This window comes from Sphaeramia orbicularis, chromosome 18, assembly GCF_902148855.1.
Source record: "Sphaeramia orbicularis chromosome 18, fSphaOr1.1, whole genome shotgun sequence".
Classification (NCBI taxonomy): Eukaryota; Metazoa; Chordata; class Actinopteri; order Kurtiformes; family Apogonidae; genus Sphaeramia; species Sphaeramia orbicularis.
In genome coordinates, this window is record NC_043974.1 from 17283810 (window position 1) to 17309298 (window position 25489).

The window sequence follows — 25489 nt, forward strand, 5'->3', positions numbered from 1 at the left end:
CTTAATATAGACTATTACATGTATGGCTTTAAGATAAAATAAGACTGTATTCATCCCACCATGAGGAAATTACACAGTGACAACAGCAAACACAAAAGAAGTGCAGGGAGGACAGTAAACAGAAAATATACACTTGTGAAACAACATATAAAGAGAAAAAAAATCAGCAATTTGTATAAATTTAGATATTATTTACAATGTTTTTTCACATGGCTCTGACCATTATATTTTAGATGATTGTGACTGAACACTGTAATTGTTTTTCTGTTCTTTTTATGCCACTGTAAAAGTATGAGCCTAACATTAGTTAAATAATATGCACTGATCTAATGGAAGATGAAGCGTTATATATTGTTGAAGAACACTGAAAGGTGGAAATTAAACGGATCCATGAGGGTTTTTTTTAAATACTTACAGTGGTGTGCAAAAATATTAGAACATTTGTCAAATCTTAAGAAACTGGTGGTTTATTTGTTCCCAGAGCCTGAATTTCAGTTTTTGCCATTGCAAAAGGTACAGGCAAAGGTACTGAATTTATCAGTCCAGTCCTTTACTCTAATATTTAATGTGGCCCCCCTTGGCAACAATCACAGCAGCGCATCTTTCTGGCATTGTGTCGATGTATTTTCTGAGAGTTTCAACCCCAATGTCATTCCACGCTCTCAGAAGCTCATTCCAGAGAGTTTCCTAAGAGTTTCCTTAGATTGTTGCCAAGGGGGCCACACTAAATATTAGAGTAAAATGTAAAAACAGGACTGGACTGATAAATTTGTAGGTGAAATATTCTCAGTACCTTTGCCTTTACCTTTTGCAATGGCACAAAAGTGAAATTTAGGCTCTGGGAACAAAATAAACCATCAGTTTCTTAAGATCTGACAAGTGTTCTAATATTTTTGCACACCACTGTATATTAGTATGTGAAAATCCACCACATCCCAATGTTCAAGAGGTGATTTATTATCATACATTTGGGCTGTTAATGTAATGTGGTGTTTGGCTTAATGACAAAAGATGCAAATAAAATGTGGTCGGAACAGTATAAGAAAATAAAAGTCCCATGTTTAAGATTTGCTGGAATCTCAGAGGGTCTAATTGCAGAAGTGGAACATAATATTCATAACTGTGTTTTCGTCAGTGTATAATCACATGATGATATGAGTAGTGGAGTTTTTGTTGTAAAGGTTGCTGGTTGCGTTGCTGAGCTGTGTTGTTGCTGCCATGTTTCTGCAACAGTTCAAAACAAACCCTCTGTTGTTCCTCTCTTTGTGGTTGCATCTAGTTACGAGGGACATCTGTCATCTACTGTTATCTACTACTTTGAAATCTGCCACTAGATGTCACTAAATCATACAATGAAACTTTCAGCATCTCAGGGTAGACGCAGTTAAACCACAGCAGTAGAAGGAGTGAATGAGAGGATGTCTGATGGGTAATTAAATGGAATTTTTTGTCTTGCTAACCTTGTCTTGTACTTGTCTGTTTAAATATTTTAATTTTTTTTTTATAAATTGCATCTTTACCCTGTGCTACCTTTTAGGGTGACAATTTATCATCTGTCCAGGGACTACAGATAAAAAAAAGTAGCTATTAGGCTAACTCTTGTACATTTATAGCAACTAAATAAACTAAAAAAAAATATATGGAAATAGGGTGAAAATATGACAGTTCTTTTAATTTTGGTCTAATTTCATCAATTTTTTTATTTATTTATTTATTTTTAAGTCATGTAAATCATCATGAATATGTAATGATTGTGATGACTTTAATTATAAGTGTTTTTCTTGTTAAATCATTGGAGGAAACTTAACAAAACTCTAACTAATAGCAGCTGGAAACTCCACACTCTGTGTCTGTGATAATGTGTTAGCGTTGTAAAAGTTTTGGTATCAACACCGGTTATATTATGAATTTAACTCTTTAACCCATCAAGACCCAAATATACACCAGTGTCTAAAAGTATCTACTGATCTAAACTGTTTAATACCTGTTGATCCACTAATCCTATAAATCCATGTAAATAATTGGTGTAAAATGCAGTTTGTCATCTTATCATCTTTGGACCCATTTGGATGTTCAGAGGCTCCGTATTTACTGTGGAAACATCACCATCTTCTACAACATTGATTCACCAGTAAAACACATGGATTTTGATAAATGACAGTGGATGGAGACACTTGTTTTATGTTCAGTCATGATAGTTTTTACTGAAAAAGTCACTTTCTCTCAAGTTTTCTCTGTTTTTGGTATGATAACCCTCAAATGTAATCTCAGCTTGATAATTAAAGTACATGATAATTAAAAAAACTAGGAAAATATCAGATTTTCACTGAAAAAATGGACAATACAAAGGATAATATTATGATAAATGGTGATAAATCACTTAAAGGTTAAATAGAGAGAAAAATTAATTTGGGAACTAACACAAAAGTAGCACTGGGTCTTTATGGGTTAAGGTAAAACATAGAGATTCTCCTGATAATTTCTCACATTTTATTGTGTTAAAGAAAGCAATCTATACTTATGATAGGTTTTGTTCATTTCAAACCTAAACTCTTTGCTAACATTACATTCTTTTTTCTGTTGTCATAATTATTCTTAAAATATTTCTGTCATTTCTATCCTCTTAAAAGTTTACCCTCTGACCTATACTCAGTGTTGGTTCCTTATTATTTAACATATCAGGTGATGAGCATGTTATTTTGTCGTTAAAGCCAGTTCATCTTCATGAAAACTCATAAAAGCAGAATAAAGATCATCTGACTGAAATGTCTCTATTTGGCTGCAGGTCCCTTCCCTCGTCCCTGTTCTGTTGTTCAAGCTGGGGAAGGCACAAAATCCAGTCCTGGCTCATGCTGTGCTCAGCTGCCTGCCAAACCTTGGGACTCATAAGGTACCGAGCACCTCTGTCCTCCTCTGTCCAGCTTCACGGTCAATCAGTCAGGAAATTAAATATAACCCTCTTCTCTGCATGCATAGTCTCTTATTATAACCAATCCATTCTGTCTAAGAACATGTGTGTTGTTGTTACTGAAGCATTGTTTACACTAGGGATGTAACGATTACCGGTATAATGATAAACCACGGTAAAATTCCCGACGGTTAGTATTACCGTTTAAATTCTAATTATCATGATACCTGTGTTTGATTACTACACTTTTAACACAAACTTCAAATGGAAAGTGCTCGAACAATGGCGATAAGGTGCCATCTTTAACACACATTTGTATGTTTGGCGTGGCATTCACTGTTTTAGACTCATGTTCGTTCAGGTTCCACATTTAGACCAGTACGAGCTAAAGTGGATCAGAATCAGTCAAAGAAAAAACAAACTAAACTAGAAATAATGACAAATACAAACATTTCTCACACCATTACACTAAAAATACACTAAAGTATACAAAAATATGCAAAATTACAATAAAAATATATTTAAGTACACTAAAAATATGCAAAAATACACTAAAAAATACAAAAATATGCAAAATACACTAAAAACAAACTAAAAGTAAGCAAAAATATACTAAAGTGTACAAAAAATATGCAAAAATTCACTGAAAATATACTAAAGTATACAAAAAATATGCAAAAATACACTAAAAACATACTAAAGTACACTAAATATATGCAAAAATGCACTAAAAAATACAAAAATATGCAAAAAATACACAAAATTATACAAAAAATATGCAAAAATTCACTAAAAACATACTAAAGTACACTAAAAATATGCAAAAATACACTAAAAACAAACTAAAGTATACTAAAAGTAAGCAAAAATACACTAAAGTATACAAAAAATATGCAAAAATTCACTAAAAAATATACTAAAGTATACAAAAAATATGCAAAAATACACTAAAAACATACCAAAGTAGACAAAAGATGTGCAAAAACACACTAAAAACATACTAAAGTAGACAGAAGATGTGCAGAAATACACATAAATACATATCTTTAATGAAAATTTTTATGTTTGATGTTTACATGTTAATATTTGAATGTTTCTGCAACAGAAAGTACATTGTGCTTATTATTTTATTTGTTTATTTATTTTATTTCCTTTTTTTTTTTTTTTTTTTTTTTCAAATTATTTCAGGTTGTGTATAAACACTTTTTGAACATTTTGACCACGTTCCAACAATACCATGATAATAATGATAACCATGATAATTTTGGTCACAATAACCGTGATATGAAATTTTCATATGGCTACATCCCTAGTTTACACGGTGGGTCAGAGTTTTTGGACCATCCCTATATTCACAGTTTTATTCAAATGAATGCAGCTCTGAAATGAAGTAAGTGTAACTGCTGCCAGAGGGAAAAAAGTAAAGAATAATGTAAATTTCAGAGTTATAAAAAAAATAGTGGGTGACAGCTTATAACTTTTCTGCAGCAAGGGAAGTGAACTTTAAAAGCTAAAGCAACTCCAAGCAAATCCCTGCCAGTTTTCTGACTTTTGATTAATTTTACTCCTTCTGTCTGTGTAAAAGTGCAAACACCAGAGGAAGACACTCTTTCCTTTAGAAAAAACTGAGGTGTGTGCACAAAACTTACTCCGTATGACTTTAACCAATAACATTGTGTTTTTTACCGTTACAGCTGTGTGTCCCCACGGTGCTGCAGACTCTGCACGTGCTCGCCAGCGCCCCCAAGCTGAGAGCGGTGGCGATGCGTTTGATGACTGCTCTATGGAAAAAACAGGTGTGGCACCGTCCCTTCAGCAGTAAAATGATTGCACATCACAATTCTGAATATGTCTTTTCAGTATATAGCCCCTCTGGTAGTTAGATTAGACAAAGTTCTTTACTTTTATGATGTGACATTTCAGAATACTAGTATAGAGAGTTTATGATTTCTGCTATTATAGTTTTTATTCACATTCTCAGAGGGTCAGAAGTTTACAGTCACAAGATCACGGATGAACTTCCATAAATTGATGTTATGGCTTTAGGAACATCAGGTTGGGTAGACTGGAATCATCTGAGGCTCCATCTCAACTGCACAGTTTCATGCGCCATTATTGCATATAAGTAGATACCTCTGTTTTATGTATAAAGATGAGTTCGAGTATGATAATTTTTACTAGAGAGAAGTGCCGACAAAGAATTCCTTGTATGTGTTTATGTACTTGGTGAATAAATCTGATTCTGATCTGGGTAGGAACCAGTGTTTGTTGCGTGTTATCATGGGAAAATCTGAAGAAATCAACCAATATCTTACAAAGAAATCCTAGATGTCAGCAGTCAGTTTTAAAGACAGAGGGCTAACTCGACTAACAGAGAGAAATTATAGTGAAACCAAATGTCTGAAACTGTGAGAAGCATTTAGCCAAGGTTTGGCTTTTTTGTGCAAGGACCGTGTTTACCCGGAGCTGCAGCGTCTGCTGGGTCAGCAGGACAGCAGGGTGGTGGTGGGGAGGGACGCCCAGTGGGAGCAGATCCTGGCCAGGGCCGCCTGCCTCCGGGACATCTGCCGAGAGAGGTCAGTCGGTCAGAGTTGATAATGGATTGACATATCACTGATATCTGGAGCGGATTGTTAATGTGGTCAATCATAGCTTTTGCAGAGGATATTCATCAGTGTGTGTGTGTGTGTGTGTGTTTTTAGGCCTTACCAGCATGGAGGGGACATGTTGGCTGCCATTACACTCACTCTGAACCAGTGCAGCAAACCAGACCTGGCAACCCCTGCTGCTCTGGCCCTGCAGGGGCTACAGGAGCTGTGTCGGGCTGAGGTCAACCGCACACTCAGAAACTGGAACACCACACTCAGTCATTTATATTCTCCACCATTCATTTCTCACAAAACCTTTGTCAAGCTATAGCTTCAAGCAGGAGGTTTAGTGAATTATCTGGACAAGTTTTCACTGCACATATTGGAGTCAGAATCAGCGAACGCCAGAATAAATCTCCTAAGCATCTGCTTCCCTCATAAACAGACATTTGTTAAGTTGTCTGCAGAGTTTACAGATTCCGGAGTCTGCTTTTGCCACACAGACAAACACTAAAAAGCCGTTCTATTATAGAAGGTAATTGGAAGAAAAAGCTGTAGAGGAAAAGTCATTGCAGACTGTGTTTAAGAGACCCAGTTTGTCACAACCACACAGTCAGAGATGAACAAAAAAAAAGACCTGCAGTCAATTAAAATCCAAGTTTCTGATAACAGCCAAGGATGTGGTCAATGCAAACAATTAAAGATGGGCCCAGATGTGCAGGCTGCAGGGAAAAAACAACTTAACCTTTAAGAATACAGTTTTAGAAGTAATTACTGGTGCTGTGAGTCAGCTGTTTGACATTTTCACAGCTTTGCGATACTGTAATTTACTATTATTTTTCAGTGGATATTTCCACTAAATGTATCCTGTATGTTTTAGACTTCAAGTCGACACAGTGGTGGCATTCAGTTCTTTCAGTCAGATTCACTGTTTGTTCAAATTCAGTCCCATCCAGCTGCTGTTATATATGGTTTACATTAAAGCTCTGGTGAGAAATGGGTTTCTAATTCAGAGGGCACATGAAGTGTAGAGTTTTGTATTGGTGCTGTAGTTATTATTATATTCATTTATTTATCAGGAACAATGGAGTGACACATAGGGCCTGATTAACTAAAGGTTTGCACGTGTAAAAATGTACGCAAACTTGACTATGCACGCAAAAACACATAGAAGCTTATCTACTAACAGGGCACACTGAGGTTTGTGCCTCTCAAATGGGCAAAATAGCTCGCGCAACCCATTTAGCGTGTTTGCTCTGATGGATATGCAGTATGGGTGTTTCTGCCAGAATGTGCAAAATTATTGGGAGGAGTAAATGCAAATATTTATTTAGCACGTGCAATGTGATTTATCAAACCTGAAAGTGATTGCAGTGGGTGATTTTGCGTCTATATTTAGCAGACTTAAAAGTTTTCATTCATCATACATTCATCATGTAGAGCGACATAAAGAGAGACGGTATTTATTTCACTAGTAACACACTTCACCACTGATAAACAACAACAGAGAAATGCCTATTCACCCGTCTGTGTGGAAAAAAGAGCAACTTCAGATTTATGAGTGCTGGCATATCCCAGAGCAGTTTTTACAGTGTACTGTCTCCATGACGACAACTAGTAGCGCATGCAAAATCCTCATTTAATTAGGGCGGTTTTCAAGACTTTGCGCCTGTTGTCATTTCCGCAGACAGTCTTAGTTGATCACCCCTGGCACGCAAATTAATAGCACGTGCATATTTTAGCGCGAGCAAGCACATTTGTGCCCGTTATTTGCAATCTTAATAAATCAGGTCCATAGTGGACATATAGAACATCTGATGTTCTGCACAAAATGTTTATAGCATTTAGCTAGTTTGCAGCTCCTGTCCCTGGTTGGGCTTTTCAATAGAGAAACACATTTACAGTATAAACAACAATGAAATGAAAACAGTATAAACAACATTATAAAAGCCTATTCAGGTGGCACCACTCACACTGACACACATTCACACACTTAAAGAAAAGGAAAAAAGAAATAACTGAGAAACGGAATAACAGTGATACATAATAACACTGGTCTGCAAGGAAAATGCTTCCAGAATAAAAGTAATGAAATTTTACCACATGAGAGTCACTGATAAAGAAAAATCAAGTAAAAAATGCTGGTTGGCTGAACTTTCCAAGATACAGCCTTGGGTCAAAATGTGAAATTCAACAATTAACGAGAGAATGGGTTTGACTCAAAAGGAATATTTGTCTCAGAGCTAAAAGATCTACTTCAAAACACTGTCTGCACATTAGAATACATTCACTTTACAAGTTCTATTTAGTGGAAGATTTATAAAACTATTATATAAATGTACATAAACCAATATATATGTGTAATAACACTTAATTATATACCTTGAAAACATCAGCAAACCAGCACTTTTGTCATTTATTTTCCAATTAATCTTATTAAAATACATAACATTTACCACATTTAATCTCTGAAGCAAATAATTTCTAAAAAATTGTAGACCAGTGTAACATATAAACAAAGCAGAAATGCATAAATATCAAAATAAGAATTATCATAAAATCCACAACATTAACACAGTACACAGGAGCAGGTCAAACTGAGATTTATGCTAAATTATGACCAATTCTCAAACAATTATCAAGCAGCTTTCCAGTTGGGACAGTATTCTGTTACGTGGTTTCATGAGTCCGATTTAGATGACCCAGTGTTTGAGGTTTCTCTTGTAAATGCAGCTGCTGATGTTGATGAAGCCTGTGTTTCAGGTGGTGGATATCGTGTCGACATGGAGGAGTCTTGGACCTGAGCTGAGCTGTGACTCTCGTCCTCTGATGGTCAAAGCCACGGCCGAGCTTCTGGCTCTGGTTCCTCAGCTCACGGTGAAGTCGGAGGCGTACGAGGTACTTTATCGACTACAACACTTCTATTGAATCAACTTTTATGTCTGTTTGTGCTTGTCAGAATGGTTTATAGCAGACACATGCGGCCACATGTGACCCGATAGCTTACCCTGACTCATGAGATCATTAGCAAATTAAAAGTCAATGCAAATATATGTCACTGTAATAGATGCAATTAATACAATGGCAGTACTTTTATTTTGAAGAATCTGCTAAATTAGCATATTTTTGTGTGCATTTCTGTACTTAGTGTAAGGCTTATGCACTGATTAGTTTGTTGGTCAGCTAACGCCAAAAAAAGAAAGACTGATTTGGAATGCAGAGTTTTTAACAAGACATGGACTGTAAGTGTTTCTTCGCTGAAGTCAGAGGTAAATAAAAAGAAAAGGAACTGAGATATGCAAATAAAGGTGGATGGATTTATTGTTTTTCATATAAAGTTAATGTAGAGCTGGTTTTGCACATTTTCAAAAATGTTTTTGTGAATATTCATTCAATAGTTGTATTCTATGCTCCACATTTTCAATGTATTGTTTCATTTACTGTTTTTATAGAGATACATATTGAGCAGAGCTGCAAGTGTATTGATCCGGTCCTTAACAACTATCAAACTTTCTCATGTGGCCCCATAAGAAAATTAATTGCCCACCCCTGGTTTATAGATTAAAATGCTGATCTGATAATTATGGTTAAAAATAATTTGAAACCACTTCAGATACAGAAAGGTATTAAAAGTATTTTTGTGGGTTTTTTTCCCTGCAGAAACTCAAAGAAGAGGTGCTCAGCTTTCTCTGGAATTATGCTGTGAGCAAGGTCTGTGTGCTGCAGAAATCTGCTGTGTGTATTAATACTAATGTATTATTAATGGGATAAATATTTTAATATGTTTGGTGGATTAGAAAATTAGTGATGCTACAAAATGAACTTTTACAACTTCGAGAACAATGAAATGGCAAAGAGACTCAAATAAGAACTAACTAACATATAATTGATTTTACATAAACAATGGATCCACTAATGGTCAGTGATGTGAAAGATGTTACTCATAATACACTATATCTATATTTAGATTTTACAACCCTCATTCAGCTGATTTTTATTTTATTGTTGAGCTTTTCTAACCAAAACCATCTAATAATGAAGCACTGGAAATGTGAATACGCCTCATCCATTGGTTATTATCCACTGAACTGGGCTGAATTTTGCACTGAACATCCAGGAAACGTTAAGGATCATTTACAACATGTATTCACAGATGTAGTTACCACTCAAATCAGATCAATAAATATAAATACTATCTTACTCAATGAAAAATCTTTCTTTTTCAGTGTTTCCTCTAGTTCACAGGACCCAAATGTACAGCCCAGGGGCCAAAACCGACCCGCCAAAGAGTCCAATTCCGGCTGAATTTGTGAAATGCCAAAATTTCACTGTAGATATTAACAATCAATGATGTTAAAATAATTTTAGCTTGATATGATCTCTAGGGGTTCAGACCAGTAAAATAATAACAAAATAGCCTTTAAATAATGTCAACTCCAAACTTTTCTCTATGTTTTAGGGTGAAAAAATAAAATTACATTATGAAAGTGTATTTTAAAAAATGTGAATAACATGAACCTGAAATTTCTTTAGAAAAATAAGTGCAATTCTAGAAATATTCTGCCTCAGTTTATCATTTACATGTGTGCATTACAACTTACAGATCACAGTGGATCTATAAATACACAAAACATTTAGTAACAGTTAGAATATTGACAAAATTACATTTACCTTTCTTTGTTTCTCTTTTTAATCTGTAGATTTAAACATTGTCATAATGTAATTTAATTTTTTCACTGTTATTATTTTACCGGTCTGCTCTTTTTAAGATCATATTGGGCTGAATGTTACTCCTGAACTAAAATGAGTTAAACCCCCCCAGCTCTAGTTCCTTCACTTTCTTATGACCAAATGTTGTTTCCTTGTTGTATTAATATTTTGTCATATCTAGAAGTTATTTGTTGACACCCACATATCTAATAAAACTAGTTTTGCAGCTGAATAACCCACATTTAGAAGAATCATTAGAAATTATTTCATACTATTTAGTTGGAAAGTGTTAATATTCATGTATGTGAATTTGAAATATGCTCTGTTACTCCTTACAGACTAAGTAAAGCATATACATATTTGTATCTGTAAGCACCTGTGAGGGCTAAAAACTAATGATGAAATTCATCTTCTAGAACTAAAAAGAAATCAGAGAAGAACTTTGTAAACTTCCTAGAAATTATCTATTGATTTAAATAAATAAATAAATAAATAAATAAAATCCATATGCCCTGGTTGGGATGAGGCGACGTGATATGAAAAGACTAACGCAATATAAAATGCTCATTTATAACATCTTATTGTACTGTATATAAAACCATCTGTGCAATAGTAGTTTATGCTAAAAAATAACCATAAAAATAAAGGTGATTCATTGCACATTAAAAAATTCCTGATTAAACCGTGCTGTGATCTAACAGCTGAGTCATCTGTGTGTGTTCAAGCGTCTTGTTTGTGTGTGTTTGTGTGTTGTAACAGGATCCAGAGGTGGCCAGCTGTGGCTACAGGGCTTTGGCAGACTTTCCTGAAACCGTCCACACAGTCACTCTGCTTCCTGAGGCAGTAAGAGTCCTGACTCACCCCACACCCTGGAGCTTTTAGTCTGCATTCAACAGTGTTTTTTCCCAACATAAAAGTTACATCAGCCTCTTTTCCCTCTAACACTCTCATATTAATTCTGAACTTGTATAATATAGAATTATTATATTATTAAGTACTATTACATTATTGTGTCTTTTCCATAACTGTCTTTACCCGTTTGTTGTGTGTTTGTCCCTTGGTTGCTTACTGTAAAGCATCTTGGAGTACCTAGAAAAGCACAAGATAAAACCTATTATTATTATTATTATTATTATTATTATTATTATCATTATTATTATTATTATTATGTTTAACCAGGTAAAATCCGCAATGAGATGAAACTTTTTTCCAAGATTTATCTGGACAAGAAAATATAAATGACTAGTACGTGTAGTAACTGTAACTGTATGTGTCCCTGTGTTTCTGTAGGCCAGGCCAGTGGTGAAGCTCCATGAAACTGAAGATGAAGATGAGAGGAAGGAGAAACAGGAAGAAGAGGATCTCTCCGTCCCTGGTTCATCTTATGTGAAGCTGATGGCTCTCACTCACACATCTGTTTTACCAGGTGAATTACAGCATCATACACACATCTGGACAGTTCAGGTGTTAGCAATAAAAACCAGTACATTTCTGTTTTGTACATTTTTTTTTTTCTCTCAACTTGTCCACATGAAGACAACGTTTTAAGTACTGAAATCTCATCCAAAACTCAGATTTCTGTGGCCATGTGGACAGAAAAACAGAGATTAAAAAATAATGCTTTGCGTAATGAATATACACCTGAAGTAACAAATATAGGTAACAAAGATGTATGAGACTGATTCAAAACTGCGAAACTGCAAAATACATTATTACAGAGTACGTGTTGACAACCACTTAACTTGTCTTTGCTGCTCAACTTCATGACAGACTAAAGATTTGCCTCTGCTGCATCCAGTATTATATGAAGGTTTGCAGTTTTAAATCCAACAGAAATAACTAATTGTCTGAACATTTTCTTTTTTTAAAGGAGAAAGACATGTGTTTCCGTGGACCGACCATGGCATTTAAGACGCTACAGTTAATCCTAAAACACAGACATTATTCTAGATTACAGGTTTTGTTTCTTAAGCCTTTATAAGGCACTCATAGAAATACTCTGAAATTCAAAATGCCAACCTTAGTGGGTTATTGGAGGACACAACACGATTTTCTTACTTTTGGGAAATTTTTCAAAAATTTCTTTTGTTATGTAGAAAATCAAGGTCAAAACAGTTACCATATTTGGTCCCTTACCCCTAAGTGGCAAAAAATCCAAGAAGTAAATATTAAAAAATACAAGAAAAACACATGTAAGGTGAAAGGAACATGTATTTTAGAAGATTAGAACATCTGCTTTTGAACATTAGACCAACATCAGTGCTGATCCAGACCCCTGTCCACATCCACATTCTCCCTTTGAACATCATTCCTTACATTAGTACCATTACTTCATGGTACCTAACAAAGCAGGTACACTCACTGTTCATGCAGAGGTGGACCTTACAGACCCTGTAGACCACATTAGACCTGAGATTGTTGACTCACTGTAACTCAGTGTTTTTAAACCTTGGGGTCGCCAGGAATTCAAATGGGGTCACCTGAAATTTCTAGTAATTGATAAAAATAAAAACTTACTAATAAAATATATATGGTGAGTTGAGAGACAATCACAATACATAAAAGACATGACAAACTGAAGCTGAAACTGAAGCACTGTGGTACTGTTTATCTTTCAAATGTTCATTGTGGTCGGTTTCAGATGATGCAGCTCTTTCATAATTCATAGTTTGAGTTCTTGTTTGTTCAGTATTAATTGTCAGCCTTGTAAATCCAAGCTGGACTGACTGTACATATCCTGACCAAGGAAAACCAAATTCTTACTTTGTGCAGTAATCTACACCTGGCTTTTCTGCCTCCGTCCATAATAATATGCATTATATAGACTAAATGTCGTCTAAAATTAATGTTTATTTGCAACATAGTATAGCAAACTATTACATGATCAAAAACAAATTAATTTGAGCAAAAAAAAATGTCTGTTTTGAATGTCTGGGGTCGCCAGAAATTTGTGATGTTAAAATGGGATCATGAGCCAAAGAAGGTTGGGAACCACTGCTGTAACTGCTGCTGTCACTGTCTTGTAATGTATGTGGAAATTACCAAAAATAGTCAGGTTTAACCTGCGTAATTTAGGTGAAAGCTACCGCATGCAATTAATGTGTCGTGTTTACAGTACTAAAATACAAGTGAAAAAAAGTCATGGAATAGCGTTGAATAAGCTGCAGTATTCCACAGATATAGTATGAATCTCTGCATTGTCTGTTATTTCTTTTTTTACCTTTTCAGCTTTTCAAGTTTTCCTCACATCTCTGGTAAAGCAGGAGATGAGCCAGATGCCACGAGGAGTTTATTTCTCTGCTTTGAGACAGGGCGGTCTGCGTTCAGACCAGGGGAAAACAGTCGCTGGAATCCCTGCTTTCATGCTGAAGACCTATGAGAAGAACAAGCAGCCTGGACTGAAGCCTGGACTAGCAGGTGCTCCAGTCCGTTCAGTATTTGTGTGAAGCTTTATGTGTTCCCTCCGGTGGTTTGGGTTCGATTGCTTTGTGTTACCGGTACTGTGTCCAACAAAAAATACAGGGGCTGTTGTATGAGGAATTTGTTGTCCAGAACTACCAATATACACGTTTAAATGAAGCCTTGTAACTGATTTAAGACACAGTTTACACACTACTATTATAACATATAAAGACCCAGTGCTACATTTGTGGCAGTTCCAAAACTAATTTTTCTTTATTTAACCTTTCATAATTAATTTATCATAATTTATTGTAACACAATCTTCTGTATTTTGCATTTTTCGGTGTAAATCATTTATTTTCCTATATTTAATTAAGAGGCTTATGAAAACTCAGTAAACTCAAAGGTTATTATATAAGAATAGAAAAAACTGAAGAAAAAGTGACTTTATCTGCAAAATATATAATTAACACATTCGGGGTGTACCCCATCTTCACCCATCAGCCAGGATGGGCTCCAGCATCCCTGCAACTCTCACAAGAACCAGTCAGTTCAGAAAATGGATGGACTGATGCTTATTCACATCTTTTTTAATCCACAAAGACCCAGTGCTATTTTGTGGCAATTCTCAAATTAATTTTTCTCAGTTTTTAGCCTTTGTGATTTATCACCATTTATTGTAACATTATCCTCTGTATTTGGCACTTTTAAGTGAAAACCATGTATTTTCCTATATTTATTTCATGGATCATGTAGATGTTCATAAAAGCTCAGAGTAAATGCAAAGGTTATTATATCAAAAAAAAAAGAAAAGTGAGGAAAAAGTGACTTTTTCAGTAAAATCTATCATTAACTGAACGTAAACCCAGTGTTTTCATCCACTGCCATTGATCCAACTCCATGGGTTTTACTGGTGAATCAATGTTGTAGAACAGGGGTGTCAAACTTTTTTTAGTTCAGGGGCCACATTCAGCTAAATTTGATCTGAAGTGGGCCAAACCAGTAAAATAATAACATAAAAATATAGAAATAAGGTCAACCCCAAAACTTTCTCTATGTTTCAGAGCGAAAAAAAGTAAATTTACATTATGAAAAGGTTTACATTTACAAACTATCCTTTCAAACAATGTGAATAACATGAACAAACTGAAACAATAAGGGTAATTTGAACAATATTATGCCTCAGATTATCATTTACACAATTACATTATAATGTACAGGTCGACAAACACACAAAAACATTTAATATCAGGCAGAATATTGTTAACATTGTAATTACTTCGTTTAAAACATTTCAGGTTGTTCATATTTGTTCAGGTTATTCACATTTTTTTGAAATTATACTTTGTTTTAGTGTAAATACATGAAAATCTTTACATTTACTAAGAGAAAAAAATTGGAGTATGTATAGATTATTATGATAGTATTTTACTGGTTTGACCCACTTGAGATTGAATTGGTCTGAATGTGGGAGCTGAACTAAAAGGATTGTTAATTTCTTAGTGTAATTTTTCCATTTCACAACTTCATTGCAAGGGCCGGACTGGACCCTTTGGCGGGCCGGATTTGGCCCAGGGGCCGCATGTTTGACACCTGTGTTGTAGAAAATGACGGTGATCTACTTTTTAATAGTTCTGGTTCAGTTATCTGTCCATCAACTGCATCCATGCATCCCCCCACCCCCCACCCCTCTTCCCCAGTCTCTCTCTCTCTCTCTCTCTCTCTCTCTCTCTCTCTCTCTCTCTCTCTCTCTCTCTCTTCTCTTTCTCTTTCTCTCTCTCTCTCTCTCTTTCTCTCTCTCTCTTTCTCTCCTCCTTTACCCTCTATCTCTAACCCTAACTGGTCAAGGCAGATGGCCATCCTCCAGGAGCCAGGGTCTGCTCCAGGTTTCTGCTGTTAAAAGGAAGTTTTTCCTCACCACTGTCACCAGTCACAAGTGTTTGCTTCTGGAGGATTCTGTTGGGTTTCTGTTCTTGAGCGTCTGGTTCCAACCAGATATGTAAAGGGCCATGAGATGACTGTTGTTATGATTTGGTGCTATATAGATAAAATTTGATTTGATTTGTTTCCACGTTCACTATGGAGCCTCTGAACGTCCAAATGAGTCATATCTGATGACCATGAAAAGATAATGAATTGTATTTTACACCAATTATTTACATGTATTGATAGGATTAATGAATCAACAGGTATTGAACAGTTTAAATTTTTTTTTTTTGCCAGTGGCTGTTTGGGTCTTTATGGGTTAAACATATCATTCATTGGAGTTGAATGGTTCAAAGAGCATGTTTTTTATTTCATACCTTCAGAACATTTGTGTACATGTGTGTTTCAGCGGGTCTTCTGCTCTCTTACGAGCTGCCGGTGCAGACCGACCGCAACGGCAAACCCATCGACCGTTTCCTGGTCAGCCGCAGCCGCAGCTACCAGCAGACCCTGACAGCCCTCGTCCACGAAGTACGTCTGACCCCGTCCATCCATCCGTCCTGCTGTCCTCTCGCTCCTCTTTGACTCTCACACTCAGACTTAATGACTCCTGCTTGTTGTGTCCTGTGGTGAACAGGTGAACATTCAGCCGTCCGAGTGGCACCGTGCCCTCCTCCTACCCCAGGCCTGGAGGGGCTTCATGAGCCGGGCCTTCCACGCTGTCCTACAGGTTTGTGTGTTTTTACCGGCAAAGGAAGGGGCACGTTTTTAGGCAAATTAATTCAGAGTGATGTTCCTGAATGACAGGGCTGTGTGGAATGTGCTGTTATGTAGAGTTCTTCTAAAACCCAAATTCAAATGAGGAAAAAAGCATGAATTATGCAGCTCCCTTTGCTTGGAATAAACTGAAATATTTCCTGAAACTTAGGAGACAGATGTACATTAACTTCACTGATCCCCAGGGGGAAATTCACTTTTTCATGTTTTGGCTGACTCATATTCATATTATATTTATATGGTTTCTGATGAATGTTTGTAAAATCTTATGAATATTTCATGACTCTGTAACTCGTGTTGTAGTTTGTACATAATTGTGCTACTGCCACCTGGCTTGGCTTGTGAAAGAATCTTACTAACAGTCTTTTCACCTTTTAAATTAAGGTTAAATATTATGAGTCAGGTCTATTTCAACATCACAACACCTCAGTAGTGAAGACTTCATTACAGATTATTAATACCTGAGTACATATGTGAGAATCTGTGGTAAACATGTTGAAATGCCAATAAATGATTGCTTCAATTAGATTCACAAGGCTGGTGTGTTAAAAATGTAAATTATTTCCTTGTCTTAGCAGTTTTTCCAAACATGATTTGACTTTCTAAAGAGTTCATACAATGGATATTACAAGGAAATAAAGAGCGTGTTTGATGAATTTGTAGATTTTTGGGCAGTTTTATAAGCATAAATAATTGTGGCAGTGTAAATCTGGAAATTAACTGTCATCAGCATAGAACCAAAGTAATTTTTTTCAACAGATTTAAATTAATACATGCAATTAAATTTAGATATTTTTGTATTTTTTATACAGCAAAGATTTTATGAACTAAAAACTCCAAATACTATAGAGCAAGTGATCCTATTATCAGAAGTATTGACCAAGGTCAGGTTTACCAATAAAATGAGTTCGAGTTTAGAAATAACTTTGTAGCATAAAAAGAAATAGTTTTTTTTATTAATTAACCAAAGCAAAAAATTAGGTAAGCAGAATATTTTTTTTTTTTTCTAATTTTGAACAGTTATTGCCTTTCAGAGTAAGAGTTTGGACTAACAGCCTTATAACTAGTTTCTAAATGAGAATCTTATTAGTAACTGGAGCTGTGTGTGAACTCCAGGGCTTCGTTTCACCTTGGTTGTGTTGTCCATTGTGTGTGTGCATTCAGGGTCGTCGTGCTGATTTGGAAATGCAGCAGAAACAAGGCAAAGAGAGTCCGGAGGAGCTGCAGTACAAGCAGCATTGTGCCTGGCTGTGGTGAGAATAATTTATGCACATGTGGGACTGTAGATTCACACAAACATACACTCTTCCAAATTATTAAAGGTAAAGGTGTTCTGATCACTTCCATGGTCAATGTGAAACAACAGCAACTCAGCCATAAAGACCTACAGACCTCCAAACTCTCATTAGCTCCAGAAAAGTGCATGGAATGGGCAGCTGCATCCAAGCCTTACATCACTCAGTGCAATGCAAAGTGTTGGATGCAGTCCTGTAAAGCAGCTGCTACTGGACTCTAGAGCGGTGGAGACTATTCTTTGGAGTGCTGAAGCCCACCTCAATGTGGTAATCTGATGGACCAGTCTGGGTTTGGTCGGTTCTTGCCTGACTGCGTTGTGCCGAGTGTAAAGTTTGGTGAAGGGGGGATGTTTTTATGATCTGGAGAGTGATCCCTCTGTCAGTGACGAAAAGAGATGGTGTGTTTGTCTTCATGAGTTTTCTGTTGTTTTCCCTTCTCCCTCAGGGCCAGAGATCAGCTGACAGACGTCATCAAAGCTGCTACCAAGTAATTCCTTTGCTGTTGTTTTTATTATTTAACCCTTTAACCCCTGAAGTGTCTGTGGTGAGCGTTCTGAATGTATGATTTATTTAAAATATTCTTGAAAACTCAATCCTTTGCTCAATGAGAAAAACTGATAGAATAGACCAGGGGTGTCAAAGTCATTTTAGTTCAGGGGCCACATACAGCCTAATATGATGTAAAGTGGGCCGGACCAGTAAAATAATATAAATAATAGGATAAGAACTTATAAATAATGTCAACTCCAAAGTTTTGTCTATGTTTTTGATTGAAAAAAGAAAAATTCTGTAATGAAACTGTTTACATCTACGAACTGTACTTGAACATAACACGAACAAATAAGAACAACCTGAAAATTCTTAAGAAAAATAAGTGCAATGTTAACAATATTACACCTTAGTTTATCATTTATACATGTTCATCACAACTTACAGTTCACAGTGGATCTACAAATACACAAAACATTTAATAACAGGCAGAATATTGTTAAAATTCCACATACTTCTCTTAAGACATTTCAGGTTATTCACATTATTGTAAAAGGCTAGTCTGCAAATGTTATATTTTTTTTACATTAAAACAAAGAAGAAAATTTATGGTTTTCATTAGTTATAGGCTATTATGATAGTATTTTACTGGTCTGACCTAAAATGATTTTAACATCCTTGACTGTTAATATCTTCAATGTGATTTTTGCATCTCACAAATTCATCCCAGGGGCCAGATTGGACCCTTTGGCGGGCCGGTTTGGCCCCCGGGCTGCACACTTGCACTTTTCATAGACATCTTAGCATGCTCAGTGCACCCTCCGCCACCTGAGGAATAGGGGGCAAAACACAGCAGTGAGTGAGACCGACTTACTATAAAAAGAGATTGTTTGGTTTGGGCTTTTTTTTTTTTTTTTTTTTACACTGTTTCCTGTGTTTTTACAGAGTTTTGACTATTTAACTACTTTTTGGAGTTCAACCAGATGCCAAAAAATAGCTGGACTGATTTAGAAAAAAAGAGCTCCAAAACAACAACTACTAGGCCAAAATTCAAATACTTGTTGTTCTATGTGGTACAGTTCATGTGACACATCCCAAATTCCCTTTGATAATGTACATTCTGGGTGCCTTATTTATTTAAAACCTGCAAAACTTCAACTCCTCTCTTTGTCAATTTCTGTTATTCCACTTTGTTTTGACCCTAAAACACAGTAAAACAAAACGACTGAATAAACCGAACACAAGCACATACTGACAGCAGCTTTTATGACACTACAGACTCAGATTCCCAGTAGCCCGTTTCACTGAAATAATGTCTCAGGGGTTAAAGGTTTAAGTTTATATAAACCTAGGCATCACTGCTCCTGTTCCGTGCCACTTCTAACTCATGTATGTGCTGTGTGGTGTTTAGGGACAGTCCTGTTGTTCAAGGAAACTCCATCCTTGCTCTGAGCGGCCTGGCTGCTGTCCTCGCCAAATATGAGAGCAACCTGCCCTCTGATAACGACGGCAGCCTTGGGGTAGGTTACTCAGACTTGGCATCTAGATCCTTCATTCACATCTATTTAAGGACAACGTAAAACCTCTTACTTGTGTCTGCAGGCTGGACCAGAGTTCGTCCCCACAGCCAGCTGGTTGGCCATGGTGCTGGACACTCTGCTCAGCATCATCAGCAGCAGCTACAGGGCTAAAGGACAGGTCTTCCCCTGGTTCCTACATGTATGCATCATCTCTAATCCTCTTGTTGTCTGTAGTATAATATACCATGTCTTTGCATGACAAAAAAATAAGCCTATCATTGTTACCCCGCCCCCAAAGGGGAGGCAAGGGGTATTGTTAGCTTACCACCTGACAGGCCGTAAGCTATTGTCGTCATGCAGCGTCCATCGTCCGTTACAAAAATTTCAATCATCTTCTTCTCGGAAACTACAATTCCGATTGACTTCAGACTTGGTATACAGCTTCTTTATGATGATGTCAACAAAAGTTAGTGAAATTATTTGGATTCGGACCTGATTCTGGATTTGGTGCCACTTTGAAAAATTTCCCTATTATAAGAGACAGGAAGTGGATCGATGCAATAACTCAGTAAATATAAATGATATCAAGTGTAAATTTCTACAGTCCAGCCCTGATGGGGAGATGACCAAAACATAATGGCCACATGCTGATCAGGATCTTCTTCTGGATCTGGGAACTTACGGAAAATTTAACATGGGCTCTAATGGGGAAAACATTTCAATCGTCTTCTTCTCCAAAACTACAGTTCTCCGAAACTACAATTCCGATTGACTTCAAACTTGGTATACAGCTTCTTTACGATGATGTCAACAAAAGTTAGTGAAATTATTTCTATCCAGATCTGATTCTGGATTTGGTGCGACTTTGAAAAATTTTCCCATTATGACAGATAGGAAGTGGATCGATACAATAAATCAGTAAGTATCAATGATATCAAGTTGGAATTTTAATTTTTTACACATCTGATTGGAATATGACCAAAACATGGGCCATTTCTGTAATATAATAAATACACATAACTGGGTGATAATAAATGGCATCTGGATACATTTCCCAAAGCTTTTAATTTGGCCGGTAAGCTACAGGGCCATTGGTCCTATTTTTTTTGTTTTGGTTTGTTTGTTTATTTTTTAACACTCTAGCAGCAGAACTGTTGGCTTAATTCATACCAAATTGAGTTTATACATTACCAGTGACCCAGAATAGATCTGATAACATTTTGGAAAAAGTAGGTCAAAGTTCCAACTTTTTATGAATTTTTAAAATCTTTTTTTTTCCCCATTTACTTTTAATGGGTGAAATTTCACATGTCTATGGCAGCAAAACTATTGGTTGAATTCATACCAAATTAGGTTTATAGATTTCCAGTGAATGAGAATAGATGTAATTACATTTTGGGAAAAGTAGGTCAAAGTAAAAATTTTTGATGAATTAAAAAGACAAAAAATTTCCATTTACTTATAATGGGCGAAATTTCAAATGTCTATAAAAACATCGATTTAGTTTCAATTTACTTCAAACTTGGCACATATATAGAGGCACTCTATATGCTGACATCAACACATACATAGACATGATGACATCAGCTGGATCGATGTCAAAATAAGCTACAATATGTGCAAGGGGCGGGGTTTGTTGTGCTGGCACCCCTTGTTAATTATAGATTTACATACTAGTATCTTGCCTTTATTCTGGAGCTGCACTGCCGCCTATTTGAGGAGCTGGCAGACTGCACGAACGTCTTCTATCCCCAATGGAGTTAGTTATTAATGCATGTAATGAGCCTCAACCTCCTGTAGGTGTCACTGTGTCCCACTTGTTTACATCAAGGAAGTTTTTACCAGCCTGGCATACACCAGCAGTAGTGTTTATCTGACAGTTGGTCTACACACTGATTTAAATATACTACTTTTACAAATCTGCATTAACTTTAACTCTCATTTTTAATGTGTTTTTGTTTTAATCACACTGTAAATAAACTACAAATGAAACCACATTGGAACAAATAGACAGTAATGGAAACACTGCAGTCCAGTCGATCTACTAGCTGAGTAACCTCTAGTGTTATGATGTCGGCTAATGTGCTGGTACCTGTTATTACAAAATATACTATGAGTATTAGTATAGTATAGTATTAGTATTAGTATATAGTATGAGTAATCAGGTACAATTGTTTCTGTTAATGGAGCAAAGAAAAGCATACTGTCTCGAAGCAATGTAAGTACTCAGTTGAACCACAGTGAAAATAACAAATGTTCCTGTTAAACCTTGTGCAAAAAATGTTCAAAATAGAAACTTTTGGTATAAATGTATTAATGTAGATTCGCATGAGAGGTCAGACAAATGGAAAGTTGATGTAAATACCATCCATCACCTTATATAGTTCTGTATTTACACTGGAAGCCTCACCAAAACGATTGTTATTCGCATATTTTGTACTTTTATTTAATTTTTTACAGTATTTACATGAAATAGGCATTAGATGACATTCATGAAGCTTGTATAAAGACTTAACTGTAAATTGTTGAGACCTGCTGAATCCCTGACTTCTCCTCCTCCTCCTCCTCCTCCTCCTCCTCCTCCTCCTCCTCCTCCTCCTCCTCCTCCTCAGCGTTCCTACTCGGGGGAGAACACAGCCAGTGCCATCGCTCGTTCCTGTGCCAGCCTGGCCTTGTCCCTGCTGGTCCCGGTTCTCGTGGTGTGGCAGAGGGACGGTGTCGCTCAGGTCCTGGCAGCGCTGCAGGCCGGTCTGCCGGGCTCGCCCACCGCCGACGACACCCAGGCCGTTCAGTTCCACTCCGGCCTCGCGCTGGGTATGGTGATGTCCAGCCTCCACCACCAGCGCCTCAGGTACATCCAGACACAGCCAGTCAGTCCCCGCTGAGCTGATCGAACCCCATTAACCCATGCCCATCTCCATGTTTTCCAGTGACGTGTCTGTGCAGAAGGACATGGATTTACTCGTCACCGCTCTGAACGCCTTGGAAAGTTGCTCTTTCAATCCCGACCTGGAATACAAGTCAGTCCTGTGCCTCTAGACATCCACCTCTGTAGTAAAGTGGGAGGTTGAATCCTCTCCAGTCACATCCCAGTCACAGTTACATTCAAACACACAAATGCAGGTTTTTGCCTTTTAAGCCCTTAGGCAGAACAAAAAGCTTCTTCACCTCCATGTTCTCCTGTGTTTTCCCTCAGTACTGGTTGTATTTTGGGCCTTGGTTTGGTGCTGGCTGCGCTCTGCAGCAGTGGACAGATGGACCAACGTGTCCATGTCACTGTAATTCTGGACAAACTACTAGCGCAGCTGCAGGAGAGCAGCGGGCAGGGCCGAATGATTCAGGAGGTACAGTACACGAAAGGCTCGGGCTGCAAAATTCATCCATTCAGACAGTCTTTTTTTTTGTGTGTGTGTTTTGTTTTTTTTTTTTAATTCTCTTTGTTGAAAGAAGTTAAGTTTTTACAAAAATGGAAAAATTAGACGGATACATATAAACTATATACATCTAGAGAGTGGGTGTAGAAAGCTACAAAAACATTTACAGCAGTTCAGTATTGCTTTGGCATACAGGATTTCAGAGTAATGAATCAATATGTAAATAGATAATTAAAAACACATTTCCTTCAGTTAGAGGATTTTGAGTCCATATTCATGCAGTCATCCCAGCAAAATCAGGTCTCAAAGGCCTCACATATCTTACCAATCTTTTCCATTGTTGCACAAAAGAATCCATCTTTAAATTTACAGTTAAGGTTATTCTTTCCATCCTAGAAATTCCCATGGTTATGTGTATCCAATTATTTATTTTCACTTCTTCTTGTGTCATCCATCGTTTTGTCTGTCTTCTTTTAAAATGATCAAAACTAGAAACAACATAAAGATAATTTAGTAAAGAGTAAAGACTAACTGAAGGAATAACAACAACACAAAGTAACTGTGATAACAACTAATATGACTTTTATTAGTCTAATATGAGAAGAGAATAGAATAGAATAGAATAGAATAGAATAGAATAGAATAGAATAGAATAGAATAGAATAGAATAGAAGGGGCTTTATTGTCATTACACCAGTTATGCAGTGAAATTGCAGGTGGTCTCTGGTAGCAGCAGTGGACTTATAACTAAATAACAACTCAAAATGCGGACATATATTAAAAAGTTTGAAATAGTGTGCAACAGAAATGTGTGCAAATTGGAGATATACTGTATGAAAGGGTCAAATTTAAAAATATAGAAGTAGTACAAAAATGTACAAATCTAATAATGTAAACGTACATGTGCCAGACCTGAGGCGTGTGTTCTGTGAGTGGTTATTGTAGATTACAGGGAGGTATGGTGTGTGTTTACTGTCCGTACGACCCAGGAAAGAAGCTGTTCATAAGGCTGGTGATGTCGGATGTTATTGACCTGAAACCCAGAGGGTAGCAAACAAACAATTTACAGTAAAAGTACAAACAGAGGATATACATTTTTGTTTAGGTTAATGCAAACATACACACCTTATTATGTCTTAACGTGTTGATAAAGAAGTGGAGGAAGCCCTCTCCTCCTTGCCCACTTTTATTTATTTATTTATTCATTTGCTTTATTTGTTCTATATTCTACTAAAAAACTTGGATTAGCACCTTCGTTCAACTTGATGTGTGGAGACTCAAATAGTTTTGTATGACCTGCTTTTCCAAATAAATGAAGAATGGGTGAAAAAAAAGTACACGCACAGGGTTATTTTCTTCTTTAAACCTCCTATGCAGGTGTTGGCGTACTCTGTGTCATGCGTTGGCGTGTCGGCCTTCAGCGGAGGACTGATCGATGTGGCCAAAGCTGATGAGATCATGAACACTGTGCGAACACTGACAGAGGAAAGCCAACAGGTCAGCAGCAGTGTGTTGAGTCAAGAGACAAAAATGTCAGACAAGAGCCACATTCACATCTAAACTGAACAGTCAGTGCTTTAGAATGTGGGTCAGTGTTTGTGCTTGTGTGTCCAGACTCCAGGCTTCTCCCTGGCTTTAGGGTTGGTCGTCCACGGTTTGTCGACCTGTGGCCACGGTAAAGCAGAGGACATCCACCCTCGTCTACTGGCCGCTTGGATCAAGATCCTGTTGGCTGAGGTACCTAAATATTCAGCTGTTTGAGTCCAGCCAGCACAGGACAGTATAACTAATCAGAAGTACATATACAGGGGTTGGACAAAATAATGGAAACACCTTCACCTCAAGATGATAATGCCCCAATCCATACAGCTAGAATTGTTAAAGAATGGCATGAGGAACATTCTAATGAAGTTGAGCATCTCGTATGGCCGGCACAGTCCCCAGACCTCAACATTATTGAGCATTTATGGTCAGTTTTAGAGATTCAAGTAAGACGTCGATTTCCACCGCCATCGTCTCTAAAAGAGTTGGAGGGTATTCTAACTGAAGAATGGCTTAAAATTCCTTTGGAAACAATTCACAAGTTGTATGAATCAATACCTCGGAGAATTGAGGCTGTAATTGCTGCAAAAGGCGGACCTACACCATATTAAATTATATTTTGTTGATTTTTTAAGGTGTTTCCATTATTTTGTCCAACCCCTGTACAGTCATAGCTCCCAAAATGCACTGTTTTCACACATCTTTCTTACACCTCAGGTTCTGTAGTCGTGGCCAGAAGTTGTGGCAGTGACCCAGCTTGACTCTTTGCATAAATATGATTTATTTAACAACAAAATTCCTTGGAACTTATAAAATGCTTCAAATTGTTCATCACCGTTCAGCAGAAACACATGAAAAAAACATCATAAAAACCTGAAGCTGTGACTATAAAACTCTATTTCATGTTGGATGACCACAGCCTGATTTATTGTCAAATTCAAGTTTCCTGTTCATTACT

The 25489-nt window shown here is 36.8% G+C and overlaps 1 protein-coding gene across 1 annotated transcript in view; it reads left to right on the forward strand.

The window, feature by feature from the left end:
• The window catches only part of focad (focadhesin), a 96985-nt gene that overhangs the window by 54408 nt on the left and 17088 nt on the right, over positions 1–25489 (forward strand). Inside the window, exons 12-31 of the mRNA XM_030162661.1 lie at positions 2786–2890; positions 4603–4704; positions 5357–5484; positions 5611–5737; positions 8260–8394; positions 9157–9207; positions 10966–11049; positions 11497–11632; positions 13435–13623; positions 15944–16065; positions 16172–16264; positions 17476–17564; positions 18052–18093; positions 19507–19615; positions 19698–19814; positions 22228–22466; positions 22546–22635; positions 22812–22959; positions 24367–24486; positions 24604–24726. Of these exons, the coding sequence (XP_030018521.1) occupies positions 2786–2890; positions 4603–4704; positions 5357–5484; positions 5611–5737; positions 8260–8394; positions 9157–9207; positions 10966–11049; positions 11497–11632; positions 13435–13623; positions 15944–16065; positions 16172–16264; positions 17476–17564; positions 18052–18093; positions 19507–19615; positions 19698–19814; positions 22228–22466; positions 22546–22635; positions 22812–22959; positions 24367–24486; positions 24604–24726 (2349 nt within the window). The remainder of the gene's footprint in view (positions 1–2785; positions 2891–4602; positions 4705–5356; positions 5485–5610; positions 5738–8259; positions 8395–9156; positions 9208–10965; positions 11050–11496; positions 11633–13434; positions 13624–15943; positions 16066–16171; positions 16265–17475; positions 17565–18051; positions 18094–19506; positions 19616–19697; positions 19815–22227; positions 22467–22545; positions 22636–22811; positions 22960–24366; positions 24487–24603; positions 24727–25489) is intronic.